This window comes from Cyprinodon tularosa, unplaced genomic scaffold (assembly GCF_016077235.1).
Source record: "Cyprinodon tularosa strain WSP-4 unplaced genomic scaffold, ASM1607723v1 ctg120, whole genome shotgun sequence".
Classification (NCBI taxonomy): Eukaryota; Metazoa; Chordata; class Actinopteri; order Cyprinodontiformes; family Cyprinodontidae; genus Cyprinodon; species Cyprinodon tularosa.
This window is the reverse complement of record NW_024038004.1, coordinates 1,005,257-1,020,214: the sequence shown is the minus strand read 5'-3', so window position 1 is coordinate 1,020,214 and position 14,958 is coordinate 1,005,257. Positions and strand designations below refer to the sequence as shown.

At 38.7% G+C, this 14,958-nt stretch overlaps 1 protein-coding gene across 1 annotated transcript in view; it reads right to left on the bottom strand.

Annotated features, from left to right (window-relative positions):
- Nucleotides 1-14,958, bottom strand: part of dph6 (diphthamine biosynthesis 6) — an 86,852-nt gene that overhangs the window by 47,254 nt on the left and 24,640 nt on the right. Inside the window, exons 6-9 of the mRNA XM_038272753.1 lie at nt 2,881-2,942; nt 2,260-2,354; nt 2,087-2,180; nt 107-257 (exon numbers count right to left, since the gene is read on the bottom strand). Of these exons, the coding sequence (XP_038128681.1) occupies nt 107-257; nt 2,087-2,180; nt 2,260-2,354; nt 2,881-2,942 (402 nt within the window). The remainder of the gene's footprint in view (nt 1-106; nt 258-2,086; nt 2,181-2,259; nt 2,355-2,880; nt 2,943-14,958) is intronic.

The window sequence follows — 14,958 nt, the reverse complement described above, 5'->3', positions numbered from 1 at the left end:
GCAGGTGAGCAAATACTTTTGGCAATATAGTGTATCATCTGACACACCCAGACATATATACACACTCATGCATGCATGTCTGTGCATCACAACAAATGAATCTCACCGTGGCCCTGGTGACAACTAAGGTCACAGTATGATGTAAATTTGTGCTGGTTGTCTTCAGCTTGATCAGCATATTCTACCTCCTCAGTCATCTTGTCAATGGCGCTCTGGCAAGGACAACTACCATGGGGCAAAGCTCTCGCCACCGCATCCTGCAATAAAGCACCAAAGGGGAATACATCAGGCCAAGTGCCCACCAAAGAGTGCAGAGCCATTTGCGAAGGCATACAAAACGCTGTATAATTAGCCAACCTTTTCACGTTCGCCACCGAGCAGACTGCGTGTGCGCGTCAGCCTTACATGACAAGGACCCGGACGTGCATAACTTCAAGGAGAATGAATATGAAACAACTTGCTAACATATTTGCGGCTCAGGCGAAAAGAGAGCGGTGTTTTCTGATACTGTAGATCCCAATCATAGTGGCTGTCAGTCAAAACTCAACCCTAGCTCGGTGAGACATGTTTTGGGTTCCCCTATTTTTATTTATTTTTTGCATCTGTTTACTTGTACTTTGCCTCTGCTTGCTGCTACTTCTTTAAATAACAAATCATTACCATTCTTTAAGGCTTACATATTACCTGCCAAATCCTACAAGGGTGTTGTGGGTTTAAATACATATTTCATATTTCCTCAGTGCAACCCTCACGCCGCATGACACTCACTCACCCCCCTCCTTGTCTCCTGTCAGCCACATTAGGCCATATGATAATCAAATTAATTATACTTCACCCCCTCTCTCCTGGCCAGCATGAAAAATAGCTTGACTAGCATTAACTGAGGGCAAATGATGGTGGTCCATCCCCACCCCCTGAGCCCGGTGCGGTTTCCTCTAGTGCTGGTGTCACCGCAGATCTGTCACCCTGACGAGAAGAGCTTCAGAAAGCTGAACCAGGGCAGGTTCTCCCCTGGTTGTCCCCCCACCACCACCACCGCCGCCGTGCCTCTCTCCCTCCTTTTTCTTACTCTTTCAGGCTCTGGTTTTTCCTGCTCTTTCTCCAGCAACCTAGGGGGGGCTAGAGGGGCTGCAGGAGCATGAAGCGTCTATTTGCATGTTGGGGGTGGAGGCGGCTGGGAGGGGAGTAGGCAGAAAATATATAGCTTAAGGGGTTGAGGCTGAAGGGTCGCAGGGGTTGTCGGATGGGGGTATGTTTCCTGTCCCAAAGAGTACCCTCCCCCATCTAACATGAAGATGTACAGTACATATGTAAAAATGTCTACAAATAAATGGAGAGGCACATGTGCGTATCCAGTGCAATCTGCAACTCACCTACATGATCCCTTGGTACGACGAGAAACTAAGCTGGCAAACACAGAAAGGCAAAATCTGATCCTCTAAGATGATTTAAATAAAAAAACAAGAACATGGGGAAAAAAAATAGTTAAGGAAAAATACATAAACTATTTGACCTAAATAAACATTTTTTGTCACAATTGAAGAAATGTAGAATTTGTTGTCCACTCTTGCAGGGAGAGTGAAACATGTCTTCCTTTTCTAGTGTTTGAGGTTCAATTCAGCCTCTAATTTACCAAAAGCCAATTTCTCCTCCTTCCCCACAACCCTTGCTTGTGTCCGCTCAGCCAGCTACCTGAATGCAAAGCGCCTTAATGCGAGCAGACATGTTTATTAAGCTGGGCCTAGTTTCAGGCTGTAGCGAATATTGCAGACGTCAAACTAGGCCATGTGGGGCTGGAGGAGCACGAGTGGGAGATGAAAGGAGAGACCAAGAGCTAGAATGAGTGGAAGGAGAGTTAGAAAGGCCTTCTGGAGGTTGATCTGGATCCTACCCTGCAGAATTATCTTTTTCCCCTCTAATCTACAAAGTTATCAGGCACCAAAGGGCTGTGTTCTGGTATACTGTTTTTTGTTTTTTTCCATTGGTGCTGTCTGAACGTAATCACCCCTGCAGAGACTCAAACCTTTTCTCGTTAAAATGTTGATATGGAATTTAAACCAAATGAATAAATAGAAATTAGACTCACAATGCATTTGTCCTCTGTATGCAATTTGGTGAAGCGCAGGTAACCAACTGGAGCAAAAGCATCTGCAGAATGGATCACTGTCTCGGATTCATCACTGCACAAACAGAAGACATTCAGGTATTTTAGAGGTTAAAACATCTTGTCATGTTATACTGTTTGACTGCTTCACTCACATGACTATCTTCTTTTTGAAGAGCGGACAATCAAGGGTGAAGGTTTCATATTCACCTCCTTCACCACAAATATGGACTCCATACTTCTGGGAAAGCTGCTTAAGCAAATCAAAGAATTGTTTTAAATACTATAGTTTTGTATGGGGAAAAGATGTGTAATATGTTAGTCAATTTACAAGAAGGTATAAATTGTGCTACAGTACATCACTAAATACTAAATATTCATTGCTGAGAACAATATAGCGAAATTTCTCAACCGATTGTTGCAAGAGTGCTGCAGAGCTTGTGGCCATTGAGGAGCAACCCGCTCCTAGTGGCCAAAAGTTTCATGGTGTGCCTTTAAGATTATCAGATTATAAACTTTTCTGTCCCTCTTAAATGAAGGGCTAGTAATCAAGATGCTCCAGAATAAACTGGAAGTCAGCCTGTAACAAATTCAAATCACTAAAGAGGGAAAAAAAAAGAAGTACAGTTGTTTCAAAAAGCATTATAACATTATGTTGTTGATCTGTAAACATCTGACTGAAACTGTATAAATCAGCATTACAAATAATACAATGTGAATGCTAAAATATTAGATAGTACTGAGGTCAGGTAGATGGAGAGGTATGAGTTTTGGACCTGTTTCAAGTAGGGCTGCATAGAGGCCAGGGATTTTCCTAAGTGCTTCTCTGGATCCAGACCTGGCATCCACATGGAAAAAGCAGAAGAAAATTCACAAAGCAGTACAAACAGAGGAGAATACACAAACACAAACATGGTGCACACATGCAGGGAGAGAAAGAGAGGAAGAGAAAGAGAGAGGCAAAAAGAGGTCTGATCAGAAACAGACTCAGTGATTGAAGATGACAGGCAGGGAGGTTTACGGGCAGTCACACAAAAACACTCCAAAACCTGCACCCTGGATCTATTTGTTTGACTTTGCAAGTAGTGTACACAGATTTCTCTCTGTAAGGGCAACAATTTTCAACTGCCAGCCACAAACTCCCCCAGTGCACCCTTGCCTACCCCATGCACATCTAGTCCCCTTTGAGAACATCATCTCTGGAAAGATATCTTGTTTATTTGTCTTGTTTCTCCTCTTCCCCTGAAATCGTCCATGGAAGTGACTCACAGACAGTGAATGAAAAGAAGACAGAGAAAGAAAAAGGTGCTGGTCAGTTTCCCATGCATACTCTGTGGTGGCATGGTTGTAAAATACAGACCCATTATGCCCCGACTCTCCAGACAGTAAGACTAAAGCGCTGAAGTTAGCATCTACAAAAATAAAGTCAATCTTCCTTTTTTACCTATATAAAAAACTCTGCAGATTAAAAAAAACTTGTCTAATTTACCAATTAAAAGGCACAATAAATCTGTCACCAGTTTAGTAACCTTGTCGTGTTGAACAGGTTTAGATTGCAAGAGTAAAGTCATGATTTTAACCCCTTGGCATACGAAAATAAGGGCTCAACTATGAACTCCATTTCACCCCAGACAGAAAGTGAAGGCCTCGATTTCCTACAGTACATTCTTCAGCGCTTTGACGAAAAACAAAGCTTACAATACCAGGTGCTTATGACAAAGAATAGAACGATAAAAACATAACAGGACATGGACATTAACTGTTAAATTTAATGAAATTCCAAGCCATGTAGTATTTTCCCTTTATTCCACTTTTACAGTAAAAAGGATCAGGGTGTAGACACTGAAACCAAACAAATTAAGCTAAAAGTCTTTGATACCTTAAATTTTTTTTAAATGGGGAACAAGTACCTTAAAATAAAGTTTATCTTTTTAAACTAAACTGAGAAAAGTATTATTATTTTTTAATTAGATTAACTGAAGGGACCAAGTCACAAAATTTGATTTTACAAATATCTTCACCAGTAGCTCACTCTGGTTGAATACATGCTTTCCTCTTATGGGACAATGTTCGCTCATTAGCTTTCATTACTTCTGTGTTTTACACTTTGTTCTTCGCTTGTTTACTAAATACTTTGCAGTATCATAACACCATGTGACCAAAGGTACTACGATGCACATGAATAGATTCAAACAAGGACATATTTTCCCAAGTAGAGGAGTTGAAAGTCCAAAATCAAGTGTGAAATGGCTGAAATAATATTGGATACCAAAAGGGGTTTGACACAAGTAGTGCTCTGAATACAATAGGATTGTTGGTGTCACTGAAGCGGAAGCTGAAGCATATACTGCCAGCAGATTGCGATAAAATACTGGTATTGTGCGTGCAGTAAAAATCTTTTCAGACTCAAAAAGGAACTACCGGTAAGTAAACTCTGTCAGGGCAAACTATTGGCCTGTATTGCTTTATTTATACAAACATATGCTTTTGGCGTTTTTGATAATGGAAATGTTTGACAAGAATCTGGATAACAGCAGCCTTGATCTGTTTTGGATCAATTGTAAGTGCTGGTGAAATTTTGCATCCAAATTGTGGCGTCTGAATTTATTTTTTAAATATTAAAAGACATAATTGCACAGGTTAAAAATTCTATTTTATAAATTCCACTTGTAAAAAACTCCACTTGTTTTTGTTCCACAAGATTCAGATTTAATATTTTACAGTCATTCTTCATATTTGGACTGTTAGAAATGTAAACAGTACAAACATACCGTCAATCTATCAATAACCAATGTCATTCTGGAGCTGCAGCATTAAAATTCCAACCAACCATCACTTTATTGTATAACCGTGTTATGTCTGGAGTGAACTAGAGGATAGATTTAATATAGAAAAGTTGGTGCAAGTTATAATCGTCAACAACATGTTCAATAAAGTGGGGGTGGGAAAGACATCTGCAGGCCCAGATTAATGCAGTGGGCGTATAGACAATATTTATACAATTAGCTAAAATAAAATACAATGATGGGACTTAAATGCTGCAATGCATTAACAATAATACTAGATTTTTATTTTGCCACCCTCAATATTCCTTTAAGGGCTCAGTATGAAGCACACTTATGATGTATTCAATTATTTGCTTACTCTGGTTTGCAATTATTTTGGGTCAAGCACGGACTGTGAAGAAGTGATAAAAGGGATAAAAAACAATTTTTTAGCATCATATATTTATATGATGTATCTCCTTTGATTGAAGGGGTTAGGAGTAATATATGTAACAAACAGTGATATTTGGGGAGCCGTATCCTCTGTTGGGTTGGGTGCGTTGAGTTTTATCCAGTCCATAAATAGTAAAGCTCTTCACTGTATGACTTTACAGTATTTAATGTTTCCCTCGTTCAACAAGCTTTAAGAATATGCAGGTTTCATTTTTCCAATAGAAAGTGGCACCTGCCCACTCTAGCAAAAGCACCAATACTTGCTTCAATGATCTTTTTATGATCGTGATGACTGGCCTGAACAAAACCCCACAGAGAATCTGTGAAGTATTTTCAAGAGGATGATGAGAGACACCAAGTAAATTACACCAAGTTGATTCTGTATTGAAACTTTTTAAAGTAATATTATGTGATATGTTGAGTTTCCATTGTTATGGGTCTTTTTGTAAGTGGATGTTTTTTTATTCTTGTTGTTTTGTTTTTTTTATATATATATGTCACATAGAGTGTACATGTGCCTCTCCAGAGGACAAATGTTTGTGAAGTTACTAACTTGAAAGGAGAGAAAGTACGATGCAGAGAACTTGTTCTAACCTTTGCCCAATCAGATGAGCAGATAAATATTTATTGATTGACTTTATTTTTTAGAATAGGAAGGCACTAAAGGAAGAAACTGTGCATTTTATTTAGGAAGATAGTTTCTTAGTTTTGAGAGGATATGCTTGCAAATTAGTTTAGATCATTTCTCCCTGAAAATGAAGAGGAATATTTTTAACCTTGTTGATAACTTGTGACTGGATTTTACTCTGCTTTCAATAATCACTAACTGGTAATCTAGTCTTATGGACCTTGAAGGATATTTTTGGATTACTTGGAAGCACATGTAAATTATCCATCTGATATTTTTGCAACTACTTCAGTGATTGACATGATCATTAACAAGCTACTGATGACCTGTATGGTGGTATTGTAGATTTGAGACAGTGATGCCACTGTAATAAAAATAGTTGGTGAATTGACCTCAAAATTTCTCCAGAAAATGAAATATAGTTCTTCTACTAGTGGAGATCGCATGGTACTGTTCATTGGCATGATCATGTGTTTAATTAGACGAATGAAGTTAATCCTAATGTGAGAATCTCTCGTCTCTCATGGCTTGACAACCTCAAAGGTTAATGTGTCATCTTCAGACCCCATGGGGAGCGACGGCTGGAAGACGAGAAGAAAATGGAAAAGAGATGTGAAGGAGGGGATGTCGCATCCCATCCCTGCGTTCATCTTAATCCCAGCTGTGTCTCTCCTGTGGGTCCCCGTGGTCCGGCGCTTCAGGGAGGAGAGACCGAGGGCCACAGTGGTGAGGAGGGAGGGGAAAGGAGGAGAGTAGACAGGGTGTGAAAGGATAGAATGAGCAGGCCCTTATTCTCCTCCCAGGGGATCTGTAGTCTTAATTAGTGTGAGAATATCTAATCTCAACATCCTCTCATCTTAACCCCGCCACAAAGGTAATAAGGAGGGTGAAGAAAAGCATTAAAATTCAATCCAATTAAAAAATCCTCTTTAATTAGTCATGCCTTTTAACAAATTTTGAAAATTGGCTCTGAACTCCTGTGGGTGGGGGGGAGTTTTTTAATATGTTCATTAACTTCCCAGCTCTTAAATAATATATGACACATGATTTGATATTTACAAGGGGAGAAAGGGATGACTGAAACCTGCAACGACAAGACTGAGTGATAAAACCATAGTAAGATGGCATTAATGTGGAACCATTTCTCTAAAGACCACTTAGCACTTGTGTGAGTGTTTTCCTAATTGATGCTCCAGATAAAATTAAGGTTACTGAAACCATTTGTACATGAAGGAAACTGGAATAAGGCCGCACTTGTACAATATATACTTTGCAAAGTCTTAAAGAAGCCATCAGCGTGAGCCATTGGCGATCTAACACCACTCATTTGCATGATCTCCACATCTCTGTCTCCTCTAAACCTGTTTTACAACTTGACCTAAACCCAATTACCTAACCTCATTATGCCACATTAAACCCAAATAAGCCCACTAGAAGCTGCCATTAGTCTGCCACAAGAGACAGCAAGACCTCTCCTTAGAGAGACACAAGCTTTGCTGAGATGGACTGAAAGGGAAGACTCTCTTTTAAAAGGCCCTTTTTACATCTTATTATCCCATAAAAGTCCAGTTAAATTCAGTGAACTTTAAAACCCCAATGTCCAGTAATGACTAAATGCATTTTTAGAAGCTCAGTAAAGATTTAGAGGGTAATATTAAGACAGGAGACAAAGTTGCCAGGAGACCAGGGAAAGGAGTTTTCTTTCTTGAACTGAATTTGAATAAAAAAAACATTAAAACTAATGTTTAATAATAAAAATACAATATCCTACAGAGAAATTGTGAGTCTAGCTCTAAAAAGTATATTAGTCAGTTACAAGCATTGCCTGAACATAAATAAATATTGAAACAAACTTAATTTGCTCTCACAGATGTTCAGTGGATTTAATAGGAAGACCATGTGTACAAATAAAGAAAAAAAAACAACAACTAAGAACCACCTGCACACATGAAATTACAAAAAGTTAGATTAGGGGTGGCAGAGTGAAGTTTATATCCAGTCTTCATGGACATGAATATCATACTAATTGTTGGTCTTTTTATATTTTCCAAAAAAAAAAAGAAAAAAAAAAAGCTTGAAGTTTAAATTAATTTTGGAAATTTCAAACACTGCAGAACAGAAATGATGCACACATCATATAAATAATGGACTTTTCTGGTGCTGCTCATTTAAATTGGCTGGTTTTCTGGCTCCAACAGTTTGAAGAATATTCACCTTTATTAATCCAAAAGCCACTTCTGATTCTTGGCATCATGTTCATGTTGGAAAACATGTATAAACCAAATCATATTGCTATGATTAGAGTCGGATTTACTGACCGCCAATTGGGTGTAAAGAATTAAGGGGATTGATGAATTAAAAATTAAAAGAACCTCCTGCTCTGTCGTCAAATTGAATTCCATGAATAACATGGGAATATAATAAGGAAACCTGAGAAGCAGTTATGGATCAAAGTGGGATGCTCTCTGCAAGCAGATTAGCTCTAAAGAATGATTCCCCAAAAATAACTTAAAATCACTCCTCAAAATTAGCAAGTTAGCTGAATTGTGCACTACAATTGAGATTTTCTTTTTTTTAAAGTAAAGTCAATTTAATACATCTTACACTTTTCCATGAAGCAAGCACAATATGGTAGTATCACTCTGGGAGTATCTGTCATACCCACAAATGCACAAAGATTAAAAAAAAAATCAAAATCTACCACAAGGCTCTCCAATGTTGGACACAAAATAAGACATAGAAAGTGGTTTTGGAAATGAAAAGGCAGGCTAACGTGCACCTTCTGAAAGGACCCTGACCCCTACTCTATAAACAGATGATCCACAACCAAAAAAATTATAATAAAATAAATAAATTGAACTTTATTGATCTCACAATGGAGAAATGAACTCTCTGCATGTAACTCATCCCCTTTTGGGGAGCAGTGGGCTGCCACTGTGCACTGCACGGGAAGTAATCAGGAGTTAAGGGTCTTGCTCAGAGAGCCAGAGCGGCAGTCTGTGGGAGTGGGTTTCGAACACACAACCTCAGGATTCCAAGCCCTATGCCCTAACCCAGGAGTAACCAATTAAAAATCAGCGGGGTCAGAATAAAGAAAATCCTCAACTAGTAAAGGTCCGGAGACATTTTTAATTATAATCTTTTACTTTAAACAGAATTTAACACTGAAATAAAATGAGTTTTTTATGCATCCATGTTATACATTAAATTTTTAAATAAATAAAAAAAAGAAAAAAAGAAAAGAAAATTTTTCCATTTTAAAACCTAAAGTGTTTTTTGAAGTAGAGAAAACAATCTTTCAGTTTGGTACATAGACAATTTCCTGATTCACATGTTTTTTAAAACACCTGAACTGAACGTTTGTTATTTATTTATTTGATGTCTTAATGAGAGAAGTGGGATTTAGGCTGCCCTGCAAGGCTTTAAACCTGGGTTTGAATGGAGACAAAGCCATTCTCAAGCACATATTAAGGTGCTCGTTTTAAGCCTGGATCCATATTTATTTTTGATTCTCTTCGTGGTGGAGAATCCTGCTTCATAGCAGCAGGTTGAGCCAAACATACTCAAAATGTGCAGGGTCCGCTCCGGCTCGGCCAGGTCAAGATCCGCTATTGCAATGGCACCAAACAGATGAACGGCGAGAAGATGCGGTTTGTCAAATTAAAATATAGTAATGACAGATCGGTAACTACAACTAAGAGCATAATTCTTATATATAAAAAAAAAAACTAACGCAGTTTATTTAAAAAATTGGATGAAAACTATTGGTACTTCACCATACCAGGAATCAGATTTCTCGTATCTATCAGAAACCGCACATATGCTGGATGCTGATGGGGATTTCTTAATATGTCATATTAAACGATTAATGATTAATAAATACATCTAATACTAGGAGAGGTATATTTATATTTGCATCTGCCTGTCAGTGAAAATAATCACAATAAATTCAACCTCCGTATTAACTTCTGCTTTTAAAAAATATATTTCTTATCATTATATTATCCTAAAAATTCAAGACTCAGATTTACCTTAAAAAACTATCAGACTAATACGTATTATGTGAGATAAGACCGTGCATTTCAAATGGATGCAAACTTTTCATCAGTACCCAAAGAATCCATCATAATCTCCGGCTTCATACCATTGATTATATCACAGGAGGCTCAGTGGCTACAAGGCAAGAGGCAGCAAGTGTTTTGTGAGAGAAACAGAACTTAAACCAAAGAAAAGATTCTGGAATAAAAGGTATATTTTATTTAAAGAAATAAGAGACAAATTTAATTTACTGAAGTTAAGACAGGAGAAAAGACTTCTCTAACTTCTAACCTTCTTAAGGACAGACACAATTATCTCCAGTCCACTATCTTCTTCCATATCTTTCAGAGACCAAGATCGGTCTTTCAACTCTTGAAAAGGTAGATTTTTGTAACCTACATCACTGGGTTGCCTATTTAATTAAAACTGCTTGTGATTATGCTTACTGAGCCTAATGCCAAATTAAAAACCTGGGAGATTCTAGATACTGTCTAAACTGAGCTGAGCGCAGTATTGCAGACATCAACGGCTGTCTTAAGATCTGGTGAGCGAGCCGACAGCTCTGCTTTAATCCCTCCCTTTTAGAGAAAAAAAAGCAGAGAAAATTGGATTCATGATGTGTAACATTTTAGCTTTTAAATGGAGGAAATAAGCATCTCTTCCCTCCTAGGTGAGCCGCATCAGCCTTTACACAATGTTCTAAAAGGCCCTTTACCAAAACAATAGCTGTGCACTATCTCCTAATCTTTGCAAAGCAGACAGATGATTATAGCAGTGAAATAAGAACGAAGGATAGGGAAGTGGTACGGCATAAAGGACGCGAAGATTAACTGGATATGTGAAATTTGTCAAGCTGTTATCTCAAATTCTGTTGGTGGCAGCAGCATAATAGGCAGCATGAACTGTGCTTAAATCCCATCAGGAGCTAATCTTATTTTTCAGAAAACGAGTAAAATAAGAAAATAAAAGATAAACAGACTTCAGTAAAGTGCATGAACATGTGCTCACAGTGCAGAAATATACCATAGAGCATAATTCACTTCTATCCCCCAATAAAAAATAAAAGGATTTATAGCCAAAAAAGATTCCTTAGAGAAATGTTATCATTTTAGAAAAGTTTGCCAACTTTTTTGCAGATGTATAAAGTGGACTGATGGGGTGTTATTGTAATATTACCGTGCATATTCTTACATTTTCATCTGAGCTTTAGTTTAGTTTTCCAATGTATGTCTTAAAACCATCTCAGTGCTGCCCTAAGTGGTTAAACTGTTGATATTGTAGTTGAAGTTTTCTATTGGTTTAAACGATGCATGCTTTGAAACATGTATCAAGAAATGCATAAATGTACCAATCCATCCATCCATCTATTTTCTGTCACGCTTATCCACAGCGTAGTCGCGAAGGGTGCTGGTGCCTATCTCCAGCTGTCTACGGGCGAGAGGCGGGTTCACCCTGGACAGGTCGCCCATCGCAGGACAACACAGAGACAAACAGGACAAACAACCATTCACACACACAGTCACACCTAAGGAAAATTTAGAGAAGTAATTTGAGCACTGGGCACTCAAATTACACACATTAAAAGACCTATTTACGTTGCAATGACCGGTGTCTCTCTGCTAATTAGCCTAGCTGCCACTTTCTCTCATCCAGACCAATTCCCTGCGTAGCTACCTAAACTGTCTGCTATTAGGGGTGAGAGGAATTTATTCATGTTTATTATCAGTTTTACTGTTTAACTAGGCTCCATCTACAGAGATGCTTTACTCTTATGAGGCCAGTGTTTGACATTTCTATTTTAGTTATGTGCATAATAAAATTTGACCCACACGTTTTTCTGTCTCAAAAGAGCTTTTTAGTGCAGCCTTAATATCTAGCATCATAACAGCATGTACAACACTTCATTTGGGTTTCTCTCAGAAAGGTGTTAGTCTAAAGGCACAGTTAACGCAGATATTGCCCCGCCCCTTCCACAGACACTCAGCTGTACATCTCCAAAATTGTAAGTGGCCGCAGACAGTGCCGCAGACAGGAGGTCTCTGATTGGTCAAATCTACATCTGCTCTACACTATGGGTATTTCCTGTTTGGTACCTCACCGGCTTGTTTTGTTTGTATGACCGCAATTGTGGAACACAACTCGTGAAGTAGGACCAGCTAGAAGAGCGAGGTGCACAAGAACGCTGGGACCCTTTTTCCACCTGGATCCCCGCTCTTTTTCCCCCTCATGTCCCTCCGTTGTCACACAAACTTGGCCCCACTTCCTCACCACCTCAGCCGTATCTCGACCCACAGCTAGTTCTTGATTGTCCCTCTTGCGTTGTGGCGTGGAATAACATAGCGCAGACCCCGCTTCAAAACTGGCCATAAATCAAAAATAACTGCGTCATACCTGCGACAAGCTCACTGCGACACACTGCTGCGGGAGTATAACCAGCCCTTAGCAGCAAGCTGACCCCTCAGCTGAGGTCATGGACAGTAAAGGCTGAAGTAGCAAATCAGTGTGAAAGAGCTGTATAAATCTTCAACAAATTAGTGTTGTTCTTTTCAATAATCTTGCAAAATATATTTTACTTAATAAACTACTATCATTTGAAGCTTACTAAAAAACTAAATAAAAAAGAAAGAAACACATATAACTAAATTTCTTCGGCAAAATTAACTCAACTGTTCAACATCAAAACCTTTTAATGGTAAGTTTTGTGACCATAAACCCTCCTTAAGGATCAACTTAATTCTGTTTTTTGATAGTCTAAAGGCTTCATTCAAGTTCATACACTCAGACCTTGATTTCACACGTGCCAATTATTCCTGCAGCTCCGGACCAATTAACTGCTGAACCTGTGCCCTGATGCATACCTCCACTAATCAATCAATTATCTAATTACATGAATATTTTATATTAGCTTTTAGAAATGCCAATTAGCACGGTCAGCCCATAAAATATTGCATTTTAAAGAGACAGCTCCACAACCACACAACACATTTTCCTTTAATTAGAAGCATTTCTGAGCATTAATTTGCATAAACTAAACTAACTCCCCTCTATGAAGGTTGGAATCTTAAAAATAAGTCATCAGAATAAAAATATGCTATCTAAAGACTGATGTTAAGGGTCATCTGTTTTTTAGACAGATGTGCCTCTGGTGTTGGTGTAATTTTGGTCCCCTGGAGAAAATAATAATGGAAAATAAATCTTCAATGGCTTTAAATAGCTGAAAACTGAAGATAGGCAAAAAAAAACAAAGCGATTTCATCCTTCTACAGAATATCATAAGCTGTTGCAGTTGAGATTTCAGGAGCAGATTTAACCTTTGCCCCAGGAAAGTTTTTTTTTTTTTTTTTTTTTTTTTTTTCACTACCGCTTTTCTAAAATGTCTGCAAAGGTAAATCCCTCAAAGACTCCTTCATTCTTTGCCACACACAAAAACTGAAGCCCACCAGGTACGCCCTTCTGTTACCCAATCTCCCCTAAACAGCTCACCGAACTGCTCAGACCTGCTCCCACCAAAGCTGCAATTATGAGGGCTGCTTGGAACGCCTTCGGCACTTGCCCCTCTATTCAATTCTCTCCTTTCTAATTACCACTGCCCTGGGACAGGTGAGAAGTCAGGCCTGATACAATCTGCTCGCTTTACCTGTAGCCAAAACACATACACATACTCACACAAACATCTTCAGCGCGAACACCAAGACACACACTTAAAGGCACCTGGGGTAATCTTCTATTCTAATAGTAATCTTTTAAAAAATGTTGGGAATTTGGTTTTAGACCAGGCTGTGTTTAGATTAGAAAGCTTGGCAGTTTGGCACAGTTACAGGGGGACATGTTTACAGAGTGGACCACCTTCTTCAATAAATAATGACTTTCACAGGGATTTATTTATATCATGATTAGACCATAAATGTGGACCTAAATTTCCATAGGTGCAAGTTCTTTATGAAAAAATTTATCTGACAGTGCTACCCAACCACTTGTCACTCTGTGTATAAAGAGAAATGGGTGCATGTAGATCAAGTCAGGGCATTCCAGCTTACCCTGTTAGTCTGTTGTCAGGGTACATTTCATAAGGTCAATTAATAATTTCCTAAAAAAACAGCAGATCAATTTCAACAACAAATGAGATCTGGATAAAATAAAGTCTGACATCAGTCCTTCTTTGATGCAAAGTTAAGTGCTGATTTGCGAGTGGATTGCATTGGAAGTGTTGAAAGATATGCAGCATATCCTGAATGTGTTATTCTGGTCCGCAGGTCATCAGTCATCCACAGACCTCGATTCGACTCATTACTCCCACAGGTGACAACAAGCACTTAACAGCATGAAAACAGTGTGTTTATAATGACCTCCACCCTGCAAATATTCTAAGTGTAAAAAGGACCATAGCCATGATAATCATTTAACTCTGGAAGTTATCAAGGATCCAGCTGCACCATCAAGTAAATCTAGTTAGCTACAGATCCTGACATCATGTACTTGAAAGCAAAAAGCTAAAACTTTACTTCTATCCGGACTGTTTTAGAGTAATCTGTGCTTTTTCTCCTCAGGCTCCAAAACATGCAAGAAGAGAGCATGTGACTCCATAGTAACCTCTTTCCTCAGAACTGAAGCTGCTGAAGACTTGGAATTAAAGAAACAAGATTTTAATCTTCACTTCACGGACCACAAAAATGGAGTTATGCATAAGTGAGCCTCTCCTGCATGGTGGAGACATGCAGTGGTTATTGACAGCTTGCATTAATGTACTGAGCAGTCACCTGTGAGTATTTCTCAACTGCCAGCCGTCTCCACCCACCCTCCCAATACAACAGCGCAATAACAACTCTCTCCTCCTCCTTTGTGCTCCTTATCTTTCCATATCTTTCTGCGGTTCAATTCTTTGCCGCTGGCGCAAGTCTTAACCCCGCTGCTAAGCCGCTGATTAATGAGTAGGGTACTTCTTCATTCGTCTCCCCTTTTTCCTTTAGTTG